The sequence below is a fragment of the Centropristis striata genome, chromosome 2, assembly GCF_030273125.1.
Source record: "Centropristis striata isolate RG_2023a ecotype Rhode Island chromosome 2, C.striata_1.0, whole genome shotgun sequence".
Taxonomy (NCBI): domain Eukaryota; kingdom Metazoa; phylum Chordata; class Actinopteri; order Perciformes; family Serranidae; genus Centropristis; species Centropristis striata.
The window spans coordinates 42,141,926-42,164,935 of record NC_081518.1 but is presented as its reverse complement, the minus strand read 5'-3'; the positions used below and the strand labels follow the sequence as shown (position 1 = coordinate 42,164,935).

General features: G+C 36.1%; 1 protein-coding gene across 3 annotated transcripts in view; it reads right to left on the bottom strand.

The window, feature by feature from the left end:
- Nucleotides 1-23,010, bottom strand: part of mtss1lb (MTSS I-BAR domain containing 2b) — a 108,663-nt gene that overhangs the window by 18,239 nt on the left and 67,414 nt on the right. For 2 of the 3 annotated variants that reach the window (XM_059351492.1, XM_059351509.1), the window contains exons 4-11: nt 22,430-22,514; nt 19,855-19,946; nt 17,658-17,732; nt 11,801-11,958; nt 9,229-9,336; nt 8,375-8,472; nt 6,645-6,930; nt 4,700-4,774 (exon numbers count right to left, since the gene is read on the bottom strand). In XM_059351492.1, the coding sequence (XP_059207475.1) occupies nt 4,700-4,774; nt 6,645-6,930; nt 8,375-8,472; nt 9,229-9,336; nt 11,801-11,958; nt 17,658-17,732; nt 19,855-19,946; nt 22,430-22,514 (977 nt within the window). The remainder of the gene's footprint in view (nt 1-4,699; nt 4,775-6,644; nt 6,931-8,374; nt 8,473-9,228; nt 9,337-11,800; nt 11,959-17,657; nt 17,733-19,854; nt 19,947-22,429; nt 22,515-23,010) is intronic. The other variant, XM_059351500.1, reaches the window with a different exon arrangement.

Below are 23,010 nucleotides of genomic sequence, written 5' to 3'. Positions count from 1 at the left end.
ACAGGAAATGCTGTAGGGCAGTTGTCATGTCACTTGAAAAGATATTTTGATATCATATTTAAAATGTTGGTTTGTTTTTTTGGCTGTTCAGCTTTATTTGTTTATCTCTGTAACCATAGCAACCTAGAGGTAGTGCATTCTGGGAATCAGGAAGTGGAGGCTGCCATGTGCAGTGATCACCTCGCCTTTCTTTCTCTCCTTTCTTGGCTAAAGCAACGTTTGTAAGTAATTTTTAGCATGTCACATTGAGTTGTTGCTCATTTGAATTGTTTTGTTGATTGAGACAGCTAAGATGGTGATTAGCGTGTGCAAGGCCCAGTTAGCTTAGTTAGCTCTATTGTCTTTACATATGCTATGCTGTTATATTTGTGTTAATGTTAAGTGTGCTATCTACACTGATATTGTGTATGAGGTTTGTCAGTAATGCAGGCATTTTGTTGCAGTTTCACAAGTTCTCAAGTAAATTTCATGGAGATTACAAAGCTGTGTCCTGGAGTTTCTTGGGAGTGTTAAGCTGAGTGGACAGCAGTAATAATGTATCGTTTTATTTGACTCATTCTGTTGCACGGAGCAGTAAAGGGCTCATCACTAGTACAGAACTACTGCGATTACAGTTGGTGAGAGCAAAAAAAGTCTTTTTTGCTCCCAACTGAGTGAATGAGCTGATATCTAAGGTCACAGCCGTGACACTGTACTGTACCTTCACTGTAAAACTTTTTAGAGTAAAATTACAGTAAATTACTGGCAGCAGTTTCTCCAGTAGGTTACTGTAAAATTTACAGTACATCTACTGTATTATAGAAATACAGGTTCGTTTACTGACAAACTGACTCGAAACGAAGAAAAAAAATAGCGTGATGTTTGAATGTTTAACTCTAAATTATGTTACAACTAATCCATGAAAACTCTATATTAGTATTACTGGAAAAACAACACATTGTGATTATTTCAGCCCTGATAAAAATTTAATAAAACATTTTTTCTTTTCGAAAATAACGGCTTTATTTTCCCGACATGCTCAGCTGAAAACCGTAAGTTCCTGAATGCCTGAGCAATCGTGATAACTTCCACAATGCATTGCTTTTACAGCAATATACTGTACAACCATAATACAGCAAGTTACTGTTACAATTTGACTGTAAATTTACAGCAAAGTCTTACAGTGTTCAGCAAAAGATACACTGGACCATCCAGCAGCAACATTTAAAATGATGCACCATTCTGTTCACGAAAATAACAATCAACACGTTGTGTCCATCTTGTGTAAATTTAACAATATTTTCATACAACTGTAATAACTGGGATTTGTGTGAATAAATATGATACAAGATAGGACAGGAGGCAGAGCAACCATTCACAGTGTGACAACCATTTCACTTTGGTGACAGCCTATTTACCTTTTTCCTTCAATTCCTATCTTGGTCATAAGCTAATACTGGTTTATATGGCCTGCATGAAACAACAGGGTAAGAATGAACAGGGCAAATTATCTAAGATAAACCTCTGGTACTCTGACTTCAGAGCATTGCAGGTTTACCACAACAGACCCATTAAAAACATCCACCGTCACATTATGATGTAGCCTAGTGTAAAGGCAGCTGGATGATCTTTTCCCAAGCTCTTGTGAATTCTCCTTCATATCTTTGCTTGACCTCATGACATTTTCCATCGATCTATTTTTCCAAAAAGGACCTAGAAAATCCATTTTTTGACTTTTTGCCTACAGCTCTGCAGTCCGATTGAGTGTTTTCCCCCATGAGACACAGGGGCAGCAATGAGCCAATGCCACATTGGAATGTATTCTTTATCTTTAGAGTATTTTTGCTTTTCTATGAGAAGCACTGTCCTCGCATGCAGGAGATAAAACCACAGCTCTTTTGCTGCTATTCGTGTGAAGGAGTAAAGTGCAGCAATATAAATGTAAAAACCCAGATTTAACCAACAAGTTTGTTGTGTCGAAGAGAACAGAAGTTTATGTTATTGTTTTGCAAAAGCCTCATGGTAGTTGTGCCGGATTTATACGAGGTCACCAGTGGATGTGGAGCATGCAATCCATCTTGACGATGCATGTCACTCAACGTGGAGATCTATTACACACTTCCTGCCATCAGATGGCTGTAAAGGGGGCTAACTGAAAGAGAAGGCAGTCATATATGCAAGCTGCTGTGGATGACAGATGCTGCTGGAAATCCGACATGAATATTTACTTTGCCTCGAGAGCATCATTGGAATTGTATTTATGTTGCAAACAGATGCTCATACTGGTCAAAGAATGTATAATTGAAGGGTAAGAGACAACCTCTCGAGCATAAATAAAAGGAATCTGTGATCTTGGAGAGGTTTATGTGAGAGTGAAGTGGTGAAAACAGCACAGAATGCAATCTATCCATGCATACTTTGCTGCTGACCTGATCTTAGTAGGTGAGTGGGAGGACGATGCAAAAAGCTGCAAACTAAAAATCTGTCTGGTTCCACTTCAGTGAGCCACCAAAACACACAAGATAAGCAGGTAAGAACGCTCCCTTTATGCTCAGGATTATAGTATTTTGCACTATGTGCCTGCAAATAATAGAGCCCTTTGAGTCTAATTCCTGCAATAAAATATTGTTTATCTGGAATATATGGGAATATATTTAATCAACAAAAACCCTCATGCCTGAGGTGCATTTTTATTCATTGTTCTGTTGGTCGATGGTGTTTGATTTGATGTTGCTATATATTGTACCACAAAAAGTCATTCTCAGCTGGAGAGCCCATTTAGCTCTCAGTGAGCTGCTGCTGCTGTCTGACTATCCAGGTGTCCCACTGTTTTCAAAATCCATTAAACTCTTAGAATAAAACTCCTTCTACCTGGGTGAATGTAACTTATCATTTTAAACAGCATGTGATGCATCATTCAGATCTATAATAATGGCGATATACTGTCACAATCATGACAGTTGTTTTAACAATAGTCCCATTTTGAAGTTTTGGTTTTGTTCATCTCTTCCACCAGAAAACAGTTTTGGAAGAAAATAAATATGTTTATAATGCATTACAGACATGGACATTTATAATGCATTGCTAAAAAAGCAATAGGCCTACATCAAGAATCATATCACATTATACATCATTATATAATGACTTATAAGGTCAAGTTTGGTCACACATGGATTATAGTGTATTATAATACTCTTAGTTGTAATTCATCATTACATTTTTATAATTACTATCATCTGATTATTGGGTTAGGCATATAATGCATTATAAGTATGTTTATTTATTTATTTAAGTCATGATAAATTGCTTTATAATGTGATATACAGAGCTGTAATGCACTATAAGTATTTTTGTAATAACGTTATATCTACAAGCTGTTTTAAAGGATTTATGAAACCACCAAGAGGCCAATTTGGGTTGATGACACTAAGAGAAGAAGACATGGCAGGCTCCTCTGAACTTGGCAAATCCATCAGAGGGTTTACACTTTCTATCAGCCCTGATGGAGCGAAGGAGAAACATGGTACTAACATTAACCTTAAGGTCACGGCGTTTGCCTGCGATGGAGCCAGTTGTCTCATAAAAGCGAATTAATTTACTGTTGTTGCCAAAATGAAATTCTTATGTTGAGTTCAGGCACAAACATACTAAAACCAAACTTGGAAAGTGGAAACTAAAGTTTAGGAGGCCCTACAGCATCAGTATAAATATGGGCAGGATGCACTGCAAAAAAGCCAACTTGTATTTTTTGGCCTAAAACAGTGATTTAATTTGGTAAAAGTTAGCACAACAATGGGAGCCAGTTGTCTGCTCAAAAACAAGTTTGTGAGTTGTTGTTACTTATATCTTTAAGTTGGGGTTCACAACAAGGGACAATAGTTCTGATAACTCTTATTTCTTTGTTGTGAAATACAGTCATTAGCGAAAGCTAGTGGCTAACTGATACTAGCGGCTAACTGATGCTAGCGGCTAACTGATGCTAGCGGCTAACTGATGCTAGCGGCGCTGCTTGTTACAGCTACAAGAGTAGCCATTAGCGTATCAATGCTAACTCAAAATTGTGGTCGCAACATTAGCTGACATTTCATAGCGGCGTTACAATCGTGCCAGAGAAATTCAGAGTTGAGCAAACTCAAAAACAAAACTTAAAATATTTAGTTTAATTGTCCAACTTAAAATTTTATCGAAGTTTGTTGCCTTGAAATTTTGAGTTCACCCAACTTTTCTTTTTTGCAGTGTGAGTACAGTTTACTGATTTTACTTTTTAAGAAACTGATACTGTACGTCTCATTGTACACTAAATATTGATTTGTGTGTGTATTCCTGTGTACCTGGTTAGTGATGTACTGATGTTACTTTTTGAGGATTTCTGGGTATTGAAGTCTTCCACATTTATCTTCTTGTGTTGCTGACGAGGTTAATGAAATTCCCTTATGTATTGCTTGAATAAAAAAACATCCAGGCATTTTTAAAATACAAAGAATATATTGAATTTTTAAGGAAAGCTGATTTAAAATACACAATTTATTCAATGTCAATTACCTTATTAAAAAATAAAAATAGTTAAGCTTCTATTAGATGAACTGAAAATAAAATGTACCTGTTCTTTCTTGTTTGTGACACACTTTAATTGCTTTAAACTTAAGGTGTGATCTGAGTGTTATACTGTTGATGACTGTATTATATAGTGTGCAGTATATATATGTATATGAGTACTTACAGTGGTGGGGGAGCTGCATTCACTGACTGACTGGCATGTTTCTGAGGCCTCTGACGATGCTGAGCTGGATGACTTCTACACAGAAAAACACAAAAAAAAACACAAAACTTTGTTGACTGATTTTCACAAACTGATTAAGAGTCTAATGCAGGGGTGTCAAACTCTGGCCCGCGGGCCAAACTTGGCCCGCAGTGTAATTTTATTTGGCCCGCGAGGCAATACCAAATTATTATATTATTATTGTACTATAAAAGCTGACCTGCCGGTATTATACGGCGCATTTACCGCTAATACTAGATTTATTATTGTTATTTTATTTTTAAATGTATTTACCTGTTGAAAAACTTTATTTTGATATTTAAATCAGAAGGATGCAAATAGAAAAGAGGCATACGATTTTTATTTAACTTTTATTTAATAAATTAATGACATTGATGTGTTTTTTATTTGAAATTTGATTTTTTATGTCTGCACTATTTAGTTATATATTGTATGTTTATAAGCGTTGCTGGTTCCATATTTAATATTAAAAGCAAAACATGTTTGGTATATATTAAAAGTTTATTTGTTCAATGTTGGCCCGCGATTTTATTCAAGTTTTAAATTTTGGCCCATTGTGTATTTGAGTTTGACACCCCTGGTCTAATGTTTAAATTTGTGTTGTGTTGTGTGTGTGTTGTCTCCTCTATTTGTATCTTACCTATGTACTTGCTGTCTTTTATATTTGTATTTATTTTTATTTTTTAGGGACTACAGATGCAAACTAGCAGCCTTGCTATAATCCGGCATTTTTACAAAGATGTTTATCGATGTTCATTAATGTGCACTGTCCCTATCCAAAAATAAAGTATTCGTATAATTTCCATATTTCTCCTTCAAAAGATAAGCTAAAAAATATGGGGGAAAAATGTTATTTACACAGTAAAAAGTTGGAATTAAATATTTTTACCTCTTTCCATGAAATGATTGTTACAATGTGATTTATTTTTGACAGTTACAGTGCATATCTTCTCAAAACTTTATAAATCAATCCCTTCAAAACATATCACAATGAAAATGAAACCACAATTAACTGTCTGAAAACTAAATTATTCCAACTTTATGGGCAACTGTGTATTTATTTCTTGTTGTTTTTATTTTTATTGACTTATTTTTTCATCTATGAAACAGGTGGGGATAAGTGACCTACCTTTTTCTCTAGTGAAAAAGGTGGGAGAAAAACTGTCAGGTAATTTTTATTTGTTTCTTTTTTTTAAATTTCTTTTTTTTATTAAAATGGGTGATTAAAAAGTTATAATGATGCAATTCAGACACATATTACAACAACAAACACTTTCACAGATGAAAAAAAACTTATAAAGATTATTCTGGCAAAACCTTTATTTATTTTTTTTTCTCCAGTGAAAAAGGTGGGGGAAAAACTGTCAGGTAATTTTTTTTTTTTTTTTTTTCATTAAAATGGGTGATTAAAAAGTTGTAAGTTTTGTAACGTTGCGTAACATAATGATCATAATGATGCAATTCAGCCACATATTACAACAACAAACACTTTTCACAGATAAAAAAAAGGAACTTGGAAAGATTATTCTGGCAAAACCTTTTTTTTTTGAGTGTTTTAAGTCATAAACACAGGAGAGAAAACAAAGGTCAGACAGAAAAAAGATAGAACTTAGAAATATTATTCTGGCAAAACCTTTATTTTTTTGGTGTTTTAAGTCATAAACACAGGAGAGAAAACAAAGGTCAGACAGAAAATAGATCAAAGTTTTTCCTCTCACTTGCCTCTCAGGGCTTCCGTTTGAAAATGCCAATGAGGTGAGATCATTGTGGCTGATCAAGTAAATCAATTTGGATAATTAAAAGTTGATTTCTCGAAGCTATTCAGAGGCATGTCTGCACACTGACATTTTAAGGCTCATTACACACTAACTAATAATCTGCGTACCTGGCTGGTGATGTCCGAGGGCATGGGCGAGGGGGGCTTGGAGTAGATGTTTGCATCTTGGGACACGAAGCCCGAATCGTGGGAGGAGACGCTGCTGAGGCGGTGGGCAGCGATGCCCCCTGGTGGCGGAGGCTGATGCGGCAGGCTGCTGCGGTAGCGATGGGAGGAGGAGGAAGAGGATGAGGTGGGTGAGTGGGGCTGGGAGCCTCCACCACCTCCACCAATACCAGCACTACCACCTCCCCCTGATGAACGGGAGGCACTACTGTGGGCGCTGTTGACGCTGCTGCGGGGGGGTGGGAAGGAGAGGTGCAGAGGAGCAGGGGAGGAGGGGGGAGTGAGGGAAGGGTGAGGAGTGTGAGGTGAGGATGAAGGTGATGGTTGCCGTTGTGGACAGTATTTAGAGGGAGAGAGTGTGATTACAGGGTAAAAGAGACAGTTTAGGAAAGGTTAGGAAGATAGAAAGAACGTTTATGAGGAGGTGGTTATCGGAGGAGGTGATTGGAGGATGCATTGGAGGATTTAGTGTTTGGTTTATGTGATGGGTGGAGTTCAGGAGTAGTTCACAGGAAGTTGTTGGTTGATCAGGTCAGGGAGAGCCCGAAATGCAATGATGCATTAAAGTCACACACCAGTCACAGTTAAAAGCAGAGAGAACCCGAAAGAGGAAGGAAACAAGGTAACCAAAGAACCCGAGAGAAAGAGGGCAAGTCACATGAGTGCACACACACACAAGACACAAAAATAGAAGACAGACGAGTAGAGAAAGAAAGAAAGAAAGAAAAAGTGCAAGCGGAGAAGAAGAGAAAGTACAGAGGATGATAGTTACGGTATAAGGGAGAATGGGGGAGAGGGAAGGGCAGGAGGGGGTAGACAGAGAGTGTGTAAACTTATGAGGATCCAGGGCACACACACACACACACACACACACACACACACACATACACACACACACACACACACTAAACACTGCAGGCAGAAGGCTGTGATCCTGCATGCTTTAGAGCTTCACCTTGAGGGCGACTGCTGCTACATGCGTACACTGACAGACTGATTCACACACACACATACACAGAAGGATGTTTTACAGACAAGGAACTACAGAAATACATTTTTAGTTTAAAGTATTCTTCTCGTAGAGTTCATTTTGGTATTCAAAGATTTTGAGTTGGAGTACTGAATGCATTTACACCTACAGGAGAAATAAAACATTCACCAATAAATATCAACATTGTTTTTGTGTTAGAAGTTTAATGAAATTGTATGTTTAATTATGCAAAAGATGCATTATTATTATTATTATTATTATTATTATTAAATATGTGCTGCTCTGCATATATTTCCAGAACAGAAATTTAAACATTGCAAAAAGTCAGGTTCAAAATGCTTGTTTCACTTGGTTTTCACAGAGGGAATTTTTTTTATCCGTCTATGAATCAGAAACCATTGTTAAAAATATATATTTTAAAGAAAGCATGAACTGTGCATATGCTGACAATATCCACTATTTGTGTCTGAAGGCTTCATTTATCAGGAGATCGAACTAAACTGAAGATGACCGGACAAACAGTAATGATGGACTGACACACAGACAGAAGGACTGACAGTCCAATGAGACATAAACATCAGTGAAGGCTCCTCTTTCTTAAATCACTGCAAATAACACTGCAGAGCAAGTACAAAGTGTTGGTTATGTCTGAGTGTGTGTGTGTGTATTTGTGTGTGTGTACCTGCACATGCTGCTCTTGCGGGAGCCAGAGCTGCTCGGGGAGGAAGGAGGAGTCTGATAGGACCAGCTGTAGTCAGACCCCTTCAGATCCTTAATCACCTGAGAGGGACACAATGAGACAGAGGTGGTTTCTTCTTCTGGTTTCCTGTGCTCTGTGCGGAGTGTGTGTGTGTGTGTGTGTGTGTGTGTGTGTGTGTGTTCTTGTACTTCCTACATAGTGAGGACCGTAACACGTTTTTAACCAACAGCGTGAGGACATTTTTGCAAAGTGAGGACATTTCGGCCGGTCCTCACTTCTTTAAAGGCTTTTTTGAGATTTCAGACTTTGTTTTAAGGGTTAAAGGTTACATGATAATGATAATTAACTCAAACTGTATTGTGTGGTGACAAAACTACCTAAATTAAAGTGAAAATGTCCTTCGTTTTCATCTTTGTCAATATTTTTCATACATAATGAAGATGGATAAAACAAAGGAAATAAAGGCAAAATGCACTGTGACCTCTTTTAATCTCCTACCCGACAAATACCCCATTACAAAAAACTAAAACTAATAAAAACACTAAACTAAAATTAAAGACTTTCACTCTAAAAACTCATTAAAACTAACTGGATTTGAAAACAAAAATTCACAACGAAATTAAAACTAAAACTATTATAACCTTGATAGGGAATTCACTGTTCCAAAGAGGGTCCTCACAAAGATAGAAGAACATGAATGTGTGTGTATGTGTGTGTGTGTGTGTGTGATGTGTGTGTGTGTGTGTGTGTGTGTGTGTGTGTGTGTGTGTGTGTGTGAGAGAGAGTGTGTTATGTGAGTGTGTGTGTGTGTGTGTGTGTGTGTGTGTGTGTGTTACCTGCTCACTAGCTGGGGGCAGTTTGTGAGGATCAGTTGTCAGCACAGTGAGGTCATCAATGATGGCCTGCAGGTGGGTGATCTCTCCCAGCATGGCGATCTCTCCGTTCTAAAAAAAAACAACAACATAAAAACGAGGACTCTAATATCCTTGACATGCTGTCATAAAACCAGACATCAGGGTACAGTAGCTAGAGAGAGTATACATCTTAAAATTAAAAAAAAAAGAATGAAAATTATTTTCCAACTTGAGAAAAAATGACAATGGTGTTGTTGTGTACACATACAACAATATGACTTCAATTTTTTTGTATATTTTCCCTAATTTAATACGTAATAACTGTACCCAATTCAATACATTTAACATATGTTTGAAGATTTTTTTTTTTTTAAATCTGCCTAAATTTTCCAAAACATGATGTGAATTGATAAAAAAATTATATATTCTCTGAATATTGTTGTATTCAATTCATCCATATTGGTATGCCCAATATACAGCCTTGTGTCAACTCTCATGATAAATACATTATAATAAATTACATTAGCTTGGGGTTGGGCTTCTGCTTCTTTTGTTTGATGAAATCCATGGCAAATATGATGTGATGTCATTTTAATATTCAGCAGTTATATTCGTAATTCAGGAAAAAATAATACATAATTAATGAAAAATAGTAATAATTCACTTTTTTTTTAGACTAATTGAGTTATCATTTGATCTAGGAAATGGAAAAAATATACATCCCACTGTCTAAGGTGATATCGTTAAATGTTTCATTTTTTAAGTTAAAAATCCAAAGATATTCAGTTTAATATGAATGTGAATATATGAAAGAGAAAAGCAGGATATAAAAAAGGAAATCTCCACATTTGAGAGTCTAAAAACAGCATTTTCTGCCATCTGTTTTTTACTAGTTGAATACGTATTGCAGCTCTAAATCATATCAGAAAATTTCTTGCTAACATGGGAGACTAACACACACCTTCTGTATGTTTGTTTAGTTGCAGTATGTTGCCTCCCAGTGGAAATCAAGGGCAGTGAAAGATACTTTCACTGCCCTTACCTGAGTTAAAGCCACAACCTGTCATTTTTGGACGCTACATTTTAGATCTGTTGACAAGCATAAATAAAGAGTATGAGACCAATAATCTGCCAGTCATCAAACAGTATAAAAGGCAGATTCACTGTCATGTCTGCAAACATTTCTGATGTAAACAAACCTTTATCAGAGTAAGGGTACGCAACATATTCTGTCTAGTGGCAGCTCCAGCCCCCCAGGTGGTTCAGGAAAATGGATTTATAGTTCTCCTCTCAACAAATCCCTCACTTATACAGGAATTCTGTATAAGCTACATAGTTGTGAACAAGGAAGTTTCTTCATAATCTCATCTATGTGTTGCAACTTTGAGGTATCCAAAGTGTACTGTACTGTTGTCCTACATATTAACGTTTATGTGTTAGGACGTGGTCTAATTCAGTAGTTCTCAACCTTTTTGAGTCGTGACCCCCAATTTAACATGCATGTTGTCCGCGACCCTCACTCACTGAACACAATCTTACACGCACAGTTCAGACCACCCTAAAAAGAAACAAAATGACCACAAAAAGACACAAAATGACTAAAAAAAGACACAAAATGACCAAAAAAAAGACACAAATTGACCAAAAAGACACAAAATTACCAAAAATAGAAACAAAATTACCAAAAAAACCCAAAATGACTAAAACAAGACACAAAATGACAAAAAAGACACAAAATGACCAAAAAAAGGCACAAATTGACCACAAAATGATTAAAAAGACACAAAATGACCAAAAAAAGACACAAAATGACTAAAAAAAGACACAAAATGACCAAAAAAAGACACAAATTGACCAAAAAGACACAAAATTACCAAAAAAAGAAACAAAATTACCAAAAAAAGAAACAAAATGACTAAAAAAAGACACAAAATTACCAAAAAAAGACACAAAATGACCAAAAAATGATTAAAATGACACAAAATGACCAAAAAAAGACACAAAATTACCAAAACAGACACGAAATGACAAAAAAAGACACAAGATGACAAAAAAGACACAAATTGACCAAAAAAGGAAACAAAATTCCCAAAAAAACAAAACACAAAATGACCAAAAAAGACACAAAATGACCAAAAAAGAAACAAATTGACCAAAAAAGACACAAAATGACAAAAAAAACCACATGAACACTTTAACACAGTGGAGACAGAGCTGACTTCCAAAATGATTTGGCAACCCCCAAAAATCATCCCCAAGGTTGAGAATAGCTGGTCTAATTAACCATAATGACCAACTATTTTGGAGACAGGTGCCCTTAAAGTCCCCCACCTCACTAAAGACACAGAAACCTTCTTCAGACATAAACCTAACAGAATGATTTTCTGATTATTGGAAAGTTTGTAAGAAAATGTTATCCAATGTTTCAGTAATTTTTGTCCAAAGTAAATAAAATATTTCATATCATCTAATTTTGGGACCATACAGTCAACAGCTCTTGAGTCACTCAGAGCAAAGCACAGAAGCTGAATGTTGAATCTCTCTATCTCCTCACCACAACAGGCTGGAGGAAGCCGATGAATGTGCAGAAGCGTCCTCTCTCCTCCACCAGGGCCCGGCGCACCGCCTGCTTCTCCGTCTCCTCCATCAGCAGACACATGTCAGTCACATCCTGCATGGCACTGTCCAGCTGAGGCTGCAGGTCCACTCGGCCTGGACAATGGTGGGGAGAGAAACCAAATATGAGACAGGAGACAGCAGTGAAACAGGCCAAGGAGAAGATGATGGACAAGTATGAAGGAGATAATATAAGTTTTCACCAGAGGAGGTGCATGGAAAGGAAGAAGGAAATATAAATGGAGGTGCAGATTGTGTCAGTGAAAGGGAGAAAAGGTCTGTGTGGGTATTTACAGCAGTAGAAAAAATGTGAAAATGATGATGTGGAAAGGAATCTTAAAACCCATTTTTATTCACTGGCTTTTAACTCAACATGAGCCTTTGCTCTGTTTTATTTTTTGTTTTTATTTGTTCTTAAATTAAGATTAATTTTAAAATTGAGATTAATTTTAAAACCCACTTTTATTTACTGTTTTTTGTTTTACCCAGCATGAGACTTGCTTTGTTTTAGTTGTTTTTGCTTGTTCTTTGTTTTTATTGTTGGTCTGTCCTGCCATGTACAGCACTTTGTATCAGCTAACGCTGTCTTAAAGGGCTCTATAAATAAAGTTGATTTGATGTGGACTTGATGGGTATATGTGTCCATCACTAGAATACATTATGAAGCTCAGACTGAGTGAAACAAAGTAAGCAGCACAAATACCTGTGTGATGTTTTGGCTCAGTACTTGTTTTCATTTGTATGTGGAATCGTTTTTAAAAGTCATCTTAAAACCTATTTTTATTTATTGGCTTTTAACCACACATGAGACTCTGCTCTTGTTTTATGGTTTGCTTTTATTAATTGTTTTTTAAATTGTCTTTTAAAAAGCAATGAATCTATTTATTTTAGTGTTTATTTCCCGTTTTATTTATTTTATTGTTTACTGAGTCAATGCCTCAGTGCTGTTTTGCTGATTTTTCTCCATTGTGCACAGAGACTAAACAGATTTGATCATGCTTAGCCAGTTCAGAGGCAATGTATATATGTGTGGACTTGCTGTTTTTGGCCACATGGGGGCAGCAGAAACAAGCTGTGAACACAACACCGACGTAAAACTTGTATGCTGTTAAGGTGAATTTGTTTGTAAACTGTTCACATCCAGCAGAAACAGAGCAACATTAGCATTTGTGTCCACCAAAATGTACAATCCAATTATTAACCCTTTCATCATTACACATAGCAATGATGCTGCAACAGATGCTCCACCACATCTGAACATTTTTGAAAAGCTGCAAGAAACGTATTACGAGTGCATCAAACTTACTGGGTGACTTGATTTGGCAAGAAAAGACCCAGTCTGTATCTTTTTGATTTTTTCAGTGGCGTTTAGGTTCATAAAATGTACCCACATTTAAGAATATGTTGTATATTGATATAGATATTCCTGTATTCCTATGTTGCAGCATCTGCACTGCAAGAAAGCCAACTTGTCTTTTTTGGCCTAAAACAGTGATTTAAGTTGGTAAAACCTGGAAATATAAATTATTGACATTTAGGGCAATTATGTAAGTTAGCACAACAAAGGAAGCCAGTTGTCTGCTCAAAAACAAGTTGGTGAGTTGTTGTTACTTATATCTTTAAGTTGGGGTTCACAACAAGGGACAATAGTTCTGATAACTCTTATTTCTTTGTTGTGAAATTTGGTCATTAGCGAAAGCTAGCGGCTAACTGATGCTAGCGGCTAACTTATGCTAGCGGCTAACTGATGCTGACGCTGCTTGTTACAGCTACAAGAGTAGCCATTAGCATATCAATGCTAACTCAAAATTGTGGTCGCAACATTAGCTGACAAGTTATTACAATGTAAATTATAAGTTAATGCAACTTACAGTTGAGTTGACAAAAATCTGAATTCAGAGTTGAGCAAACTCAAAAACAAAACTTAAAATATTTAGTTTAATTGTCCAACTTAAAATTGTATCGAAGTTTGTTGCCTTGAAGTTTTGAGTTCACCCCACTTTTCTTTTTTTGCAGTGTGCTGTATATGTTTTTTTGTGCTCACTTTATCACAGTTGCCACTTTTTGTGGCTAAAGATTGATGGTTTTCTGTGGAACACTTAAAATGTAAACAGAAAAAGTTGATCACATTGTGTGAGGTTGTGCAACTTCCCCTCTCTGTCACTGTGTCAATCCACACCTAGTGTAATGAGAGTACAGAGCCAAAACACAAATAATGTGTTTCTGCCTTAAAACTTCATTACTTGCTGCAATTGCACAGCAGTTGCTTGATGACAAAGAGGAAGACATATGTGAATCCTGTAAGCATGGTGTAGAAAATCTCAATCCCATCTATTGTTAACAGGACATGAGATGCAAGACATGAAATAACTCTTTGTAGTGTTTCAGCATGCAAAAAAAGTCAGTGGATTTGTCTGCAGTATCAAAGAAATAATGAAAGAGAGGACAAGAGAGGAAGGGCAGCATTAGAGCAGAATGAAAGCCTGCAGTGTGACTACAAAGCTTATAGTAGCAGCTACAGAAGTCATGCAGGAGTCAAGGAAAAAGAAGTTAAATTACATCATGCATCATCTGGGGTGAAACTGCACGACTCCAACTTCTCAAACAGCTATAAAACTATAGCAGCAGAACTCTAACCTGTCTCCATGCAAAAAAAAAAATGGTTTCATAAATGTTTTTATTGTGAAAAAAGATAAGAGCATTTGAAATATTATATGACCTCCTTAAATTTTTAGGCAATAAATGGATTGCAGGGGGTTCATAAGCTCCAGGCTCAACATGTAGCAATGTAAAGACCCAAGATATGTGTTAAAGAGTTAAACTAAAACAGCAGGACATCTAACTTTAAAGCTTTATATTCCATTTTTTGTTTTTATTGTGCTTATGTGGTACATTTCACAAAATGTATGCATAATAATATTACCACACACTAATAACGAATAAACTGCTAAGTACTGCAATGAATTTTGTGAAAATGGGGGAAATTGTAGTGATGCCCAAATAAAACATTATATACCATATATGTAGACTGTAGTTTTGTAATATACATGGTAATTGTATTTATGTTTGTAATATATATATATATATATATATATATATATACACACATATATATATATATATATATGTATATATATATATGTATATATAGTAATTTACAATGTACACGTATAGGTATTTATAATGTAATATAAATTGTTGATAGTATATATATACATATATATATATATATATATATGTATGTATATATAGTAATTTACAATGTACACGTATAGGTATTTATAATGTAATATAAATTGTTGATAGTATATATATATATATATATATATATATATCTCTTTAATTGTTTATAATATTTGTATGTGACTATATTGATTATTCATATATATGTATATAGATATCTATATCTATATACACACAATTGTTCATTATTTCATATATATATATGCACTAATATAGCTTTTTACCATACTGACATGTTAATAACATAATACTAACTATCCAAGTCAAATTGATCTGTTAACGGGTAGGACTAGATACGTTTTTTTACTTCCTCCTACCCCCTTTCGAGCATGTAGAAAGTGTCTGGTTTTTTTTTATTTTTTGCTTTTTTGTTTTGTTTTTTATTTATTCATCTATTAATATTTAAACTTGTTTTTTTTTTATTGCTTGCATGTTCGAAATAAAGACAACCAAACAATTTGTTGTTTTTGCAGACCCTACTCAATGTCATTCTTGTAAAAAAAATTAAAAATAAAAAAGAAGTGCAAGGAATGGCAATTCAGTGTGCTTCCAAACTTTTGTTGACCAGAGAGCCACATCTACTGGGCTGAGAAAATTAAGAAAAAGCTTCATGAAGCTTCATTTGGTCCATTTGTACCTACAACTAATTTATGAGGAACCCTGGTAGGTAAATCCAGGCCCGTTTACAAGGATCTTCAGTGCCCTGAGGCCAACTTTTTATGACTTTTCCATATTATAAAACAATTCTCTAATATGCATGGAAACTTTCCCATGGCCACTGGGAACCCTTGAATCCCAAACGTCCACTATCTACACACATGCTGGTATGGTAATGTGCAGAGAAGGTTGGGGATGTGAGTAATAACAGGAAGTGATGCGGCAGAGCTGTAGTGAGTGATAGGCTGATACTTACCCTGGATCTCTATTACAGGGGGACAAATACCGCGGGGAGGGAGGGACAGAGAGGCGGTGGCAGTGAGAAGGGAGACCGCAAAAAGGCAGCAAAATAAGGAAAGATAAAGGGAGAGAGAGAGAGAGAGAGAGACAGAGGGAGAGAGAGAGAGCAGACAGAGCAGAACTCATTGTTAAGGTTAGTACAAGGAAGCCATCACAAGACAGCCACAGTGCCACAGGTTAGAGCAAAAAAACACTGCTGCAACCAAAAACTGAATTTAGAAATAATAATACCACCAAGCCCCAGCGCTGACAGGCTTAACCACACACTCACACATCACAACAAGGAACACTGCACTGTTTCACAATCAGTTTGACCAAATGTAATACTTGTTAACAATGTTTTATCATTGCATTTAATGTTTGTATCATGTATTAATAATGTAATAAAACAATAACAAGAATAAGAATAAACATACACGACCGGTCAAAAGTTTTAGAACACCCCAATTTTTCCATTTTTTTATTGAAATTCAAGCAGTTCAAGTCAAATGAACAGCTTGAAAGGGTACAAAGGTAAGTGGTGAACTGCCAGAGGTAAATAAAAAAAGGTAAGCTTAACCAAAACTGAAAAATAATGTACATTTCAGAATTATACAAGAAGGCCTTTTTCAGGGAACAAGAAATGGGTTAACAACTTAACTCTATGGAGTCTTGGGCTATTTTGTCCATTTTTTAATTCTTTTCATGTCTTTGTAAGTCATTCTGTGTCTTTTTTTTGTCATTTTGTGTCTTTTTTTAGTCCTTTAGTCCAACATAAAATGTGATTTTGAATCTTTTTTTTTACTTTCAAAACACTATCATGCTCAATAAAGAATTTTAAATGTTGCAAATGTGCATTAATTTTAGAGTACACTGAGACATTAAACTGCATCATTTTCAATTAAATTCTGGAAAAGTTGGTGTGTTCTAAAACTTTTGACCAGTAGTGTACATCTGTACTCATGTACCAACAACTAACATGTTACTGACAAAAGACAGAATACATGAAAACAGATGTTACTTCGAAGTTTACTTTACAGACATCTTGCATGTATGTATTTATCTGCCTGGCAACTGAATGGAAGCTTCTCCAGAAAGAAAGCACTAATTATTGGTTGCTGCATCACTGAGTGAAGTGTTTCAGGGCAAATGAGAAAAGACCAGTAAAACCATTGATCACCACTAGATGGCAATATAATCCTACAATTCTTATGACCTAGACTGAAAAAGTCATGGTTCTTGACCTCAGTGAATAACTTAATTTTGTGTTTGTGTATGTTGGCACTGAATCCATCAATGTATTTAGAGTCAGTTTTGCAATGATTTTTATCACACATTAAAATCAGATACAAAGCTTTGGCCTTGTGAATATTGTTGTTGGTGCTGATTTACTATTCACAAGCACTAGCAGCAACAGTGACGAGGTCACAGAGATAACAATAAATCAACTGAATGTCCAAATATGCACAGCTGGAGCATGTGAGCTACACAGAAACACCACGGATACCAGCAGTGATGTTGTCTTTGAGTTTAACACCATTAACACCTCTGAATTGTTACTTTCTGTCTGTTCTGTCAAACATGAGAGAAGCCTGGGCTCGACTGCTGACTCTTACCTTTACGAGCCTTCTTCTGTAGTTTCATGGTGTCAGATGACTTCTTCTTGATCTCATGGCGTGACCTCTTGTACTCTTGAAACAGAATGAACAGAGATGCTTTAGTAACAGGAATGCAAATCCCTCCATCTGTACTCAAATTACCTTGCATTCCCAATATTAATCTAACTAGAAATGCTTCCGAAAGCTGTGCAACTAAGAGCTCCCTGCAAGGAAAACACTGAGTTAAACTTGAACAATATCTTTAATTTGTGGCAGTCAGTCCAGGCTGTCAGTATAGTAGATCTGAAAGCAGTTAGATTTTTCTAAAAGCATGGGATATTGTCAGAAAATGTCAAGAAGGCTTCTATTCGATTTGTGAGTGATTTACATTTACATACATCATTTCAAATCACAACTCAAAACACATCTGTTTAAAACTGCTTATTCCCTCTGATCACAATAACCCTGTCCAATCTATCTTTTGTATTGTATTGTTATTAATTCTGTGTATTTTATTGTATTTTATTGCTGAATCTTTTCTATCTTTTTTGTACGGTGTCCTTGAGTGCCAAGAAAGGCGCCTCCAAATAAAAAATGTATTATGTGTGCATTATCATGTGACAGAGAAGATTTTCCCTGATTAACCCTTTATCAGGCAAAGAACTATATTTGGTAACTTCAGGTAATATTTCGAGAAAAAAGTTGCAACTTTACTAGATTAAAGTGGCAAATCTACAAGAAAAAAAGTCGCAGATTTAAGAGATTCAAAGTGGCAAATCTGTGCAAAAAAAAGTTGCAGATTTACGAGAAAAAAGTGGGAAAAAAGCAACTTTTTTCTCCCAGATTCACCACTTTAACCCTTAATAGGACTCTCATTGAAATACTTGCAAATTCCAAATTTCAACCCTAGAGAATATTGGAGGATATTACATACTGCCTGAATGTGTAAAAAAAACATAAGAAATAATATTTTGAGAAAAAAGTTTACGAGATTAAAGTGGCAAATCTACAAGAAAAAATGTGTAGATTTATGAGATTTAAAGTGGTGAATCTGGGAGAAAAAAATAGCTTTTTTCCCACTTTTTTCTGGTAAATCTGCGACTTTTTTCGTGCAGATTTGCCACTTTAAATCACTTAAATCTGCGACATTTTTTTCTCGTAGATTTGCCACTTTAATGTAGTAAATTTGCAACTTTTTTCTCGAAATATTACCTGAAGTTACCAAAAATAGTTCTTTGCCTGATAAAGGGTTAAGCATGTTTAGCAGTATGTCACCACACAGTAACTTTAGTCTCCATAATATTATAGCACAAGATGCCACATTGTCACCATGTTTATAGGTGTTTGTCACTCTTTATGAAATGTGATTTCAACGTTATAACCTTGACTAATAATGCTCAAAATATGTTTTTATTTTTTATTTTTAAGTCATCTTTAACACAAAACATAACAGTATCAGTAAAGTGCAGCAGCACCTGCAATCAGTCAGCAGTATTTCATTTCTCCATGTGATGGATGACAGAGCAGGATAACAATCAGTCAGCCTATATCACTTTAGTTCATTTTTTTTAAACATGAAATGGACTAAAACAACAACAAAAACATTTTTTTTAAACCAAGACTAACCTTAACTGTAAAAGTCGGCTTCAATCAGAGTTATGAGCATTAGGCTATTTTTATTAATTTCAGCCTCTTGCTTGACATATTGAAGAACCCAACACTGACTCAGTTTTTGCAGTGTCATCCTGCACTGGAATATCAAACACTTGCATGTGCACCTTCCTAGTAGATCACTTCAGAGGTTAGTTCAGTGATTATAAAGTCAATGGTGAAAATCGACATTTTACCTTGAAATAGTTAGATAATATTTTTTTATTGTAAATCCTCATCGTATTAAAAACACCTGTGCATGGTTTGAGGCCTGGTAAGTCTTCAAACTCATGGAAATATCAATCGTATTGGACTTCCTGGATTCCATTTTTCATCGTCTCACTGGTACTTGATAATGACGAGAAAGGGGAAATGGATCAGGTGAGCCACAAAATATGATTTGGAACTAATTTTTCCGGTTATTCCGACACCGCAAACAACTTGTGTATCCACCCCATGATTCTGATCCGCTCCAAATTTTAATTTTATCTTCTTTAGCCCATACTACAGCCTTCCACACAGTTTAATGAAACCTGGGCTTCATGACTTGTGTGTGTGTTTGTACCTTTGGCATGATCCTTATCCAGCTGGTTGGCTGTCTTCTTCCAGTCCTCAATCTTGTCCTGGAGAGGAGTGACCAGACTCTCCATCAAAGCACTGTGGGAGAGATTTAAGAGAAAAGTGCATGTATTAAGAGATAGTGTTGACGCAACACCAATAACTACTATATAACCAATAACCAATAACTACTGCTTTGTTTCATCCATAATCAACCCTAGGTCAAATATTTCCGCTGTATGGTGTCTTGATATGAGACGGACTTGGTGAAAACAGTACACTGCAAAAAAGCCAACTTGGTGGCAATAATGTAAGTTAGCACAACAAAGGAAGCCAAATTGTCTGCTCAAAAACAAGTTGTGAGTTGTTGTTACTTATATCTTTAAGTTGGGGTTCACAACAAGGGACAATAGTTCTGCTAACTCTTATTTCTTTGTGGTGAAATGCGGGAAAGCGGTGAAATTCATTAGCGAAAGCTAGCGGCTAACTGATGCTAGCGGCTAACTGATGCTAGCAGCTAACTGATGCTAGCAGCGCTGCTTGTTACAGCTACAAGAGTAGCCATTAGCGTATCAATGCTAACTCAAAATTGTGGTCGCATCATTAGTTGACATTTCATAGCAGCGTTGCAATCGTGCCAATTCAGCACATTGCAGAAGTTAGCAGAAGTAAGGATTAAAAGTTATTACAATGTAAAATTATAAGTTAGTACAACTTACAGTTGAGTTGACAAAAATCTGATTTCAGAGTTGAGCAAACTCAAAAACAAAACTTAAAATATTTAGTTTAATTGTCCAACTTAAAATTGTATCGAAGTTTGTTGCCTTGAAATTTTGAGTTCACCCAACTTTTTTTTTTTTGCAGTGTAGTAACCAACGACCACCAACTGAAATCAAGACGTTTCTGGAATGAGATACACATATTTCCCTCCACATGTCATTCCACTTGTGATTTTAATATATGGAATACTGGCACCCTTCCTATCCACATATGCATACATATGTGACACAAATGCACACAATTACAGTAAATGTAGGGTTACTGGAACATTTGCACATATACGCAAACACACAATAGCTTTTAGATCGACTCAGTCTTCAAAGGGACCCCTGTCATTACCATAGTCATAGATCATCATCATCATCATCATCATCATCATCATTATCATCCCCATCAATGTAATAGCTTATGCCATGGAAAAGTCATTAAACCATATGGAGAATGAAGGACAAGGCAAACAATGGTTGAAAACAGACTCTTGGTGAGGTTTCCAAAGCGGTCTGTGTTGTGTGCCAGTGGCTGTATTCATTTACAGTCATTTCAATATGTACAGACAGAGCAATGTTCCTAATGGAATCGGAATTGCTGACAAGAAAAGCTCAAAAAGCATGTGTCCCTCCCAACACTAAAAACAAGGTCAACTTTGGATGAAAACACATACAAGGTTTGACTTCTGAAAAACCAAGACCCCAAAAAACAAGTCCACTGGTCGTTAAAACAAGCAGCCACAACCGATGTTTTCATTTTATGCAGATAATAATACTAATAATAATGCAACCTCTATTGGCTGCAGTAATTATGATGGAAGCAAAGGAGGAGGTCAGGTGATTTAGTATAAAGAGCATCAAGGAAAAAAAATCAAGATTTTTGTTTGTGTCCAACATGAAACCAAAAGTCAACACTGAGTTATTGCTACTCAAGTACATAAGAAACGTATTTGGATGATACTATCGTACAGTATATCTTTCTTTTTCTTAAAGAAATATCGTCAGTAGGGGACGAACCTTCCCCCCACTCTGAAAACCTCTTTATGAGAGGGCAGGAACAAACAACCTACACTGCAAAAAAGCCAACTTGTATTTTTTGGCCTAAAACAGTGATTTAAGTTGGTAAAACTTGGAAATATAAATTATTGACATTTAGGGCAATAATGTAAGTTAGCACAACAAAGGAAGCCAGTTGTCTGCTCAAAAACAAGTTGGTGAGTTGTTGTTACTTATATCTTTAAGTTGGGGTTCACAACAAGGGACAATAGTTCTGATAACTCTTATTTCTTTGTTGTGAAATGAGGGAAAGCGGTGAAATTCATTAGCGAAAGCTAGTGGCTAACTGATGCTAGCGGCGCTGCTTGTTACAGATACAAGAGTAGCCATTAGCGTATCAATGCTAACTCAAAATTGTGGTCGCAACATTAGCTGACATTTCATAGCAGCGTTACAATCGTGCCAATTCAGCACATTGCAGAAGTTAGCAGAAGTAAGGATTAAAAGTTATTACAATGTAAAATTATAAGTTAGTACAACTTACAGATGAGTTGACAAAGTCAGAATTCAGAGTTGAGCAAACTCAAAAACAAAACTTAAAATATTTAGTTTAATTGTCCAATTTAAAAGTTTGTTGCCTTGAAATTTTGAGTTCACCCAACTTTTCTTTTTTTGCAGTGTATGTGGTTGTTAGGGTTGTAGGGCATGTTGGGAAAACCCTGATGGGCTAAACTATAAGGTCATCAAAGGAAGCAAAGGAAGGAGGCCAGAAAGGACAGAAACAGTGAGAAAGAAAGGAAGTTAAGAGATATATCTTACTTGGTGAACTGGCGAAGTTTGGCCTCAATGCTGCGATGCCTCATGCACATCCTGGTCAGAGCTGAACCTATATCTCTGGTTGCCCCTGGAAAAAGAAAACAACCAGGTTATACACAGACTTATTTACACACATACAGATGCTACCAAAGCATCTCATTGCATATTTAGCACCAAATGCCATTTTCTGTTCCAGAGAAAGCACACAAAGCTGTGATAAATGTTTACATTACAGCTACTCGTGTGCTGTGTAAAGTAAAAGCTGTTAAAAGCACTGTTCTTCAAACACATGAACAACTACCAAGCTTTTGTATCCCTTAACATTCAGCCAGTATTTACACAAGACCCTGATCTGCCTCTCGTAGATTCTACACACACTCCCGGCTTCGTCCAAATAAAGTAGTGTCTCGTGAGTGTGTGTCTGTGTGAGAGCCAAGCGCTCAGGGACCCAGTTTCGTGAGCTGCTAACCTGCAACTGTAAACACCAGTCTATTTTAAGGCAGAATAGGTCCATGTGGAAAAAGCTGACCCCGGAGTTAAAGTCAGTTTAACTGATGGCAGACACTGCAAACTTCCAAACAAGG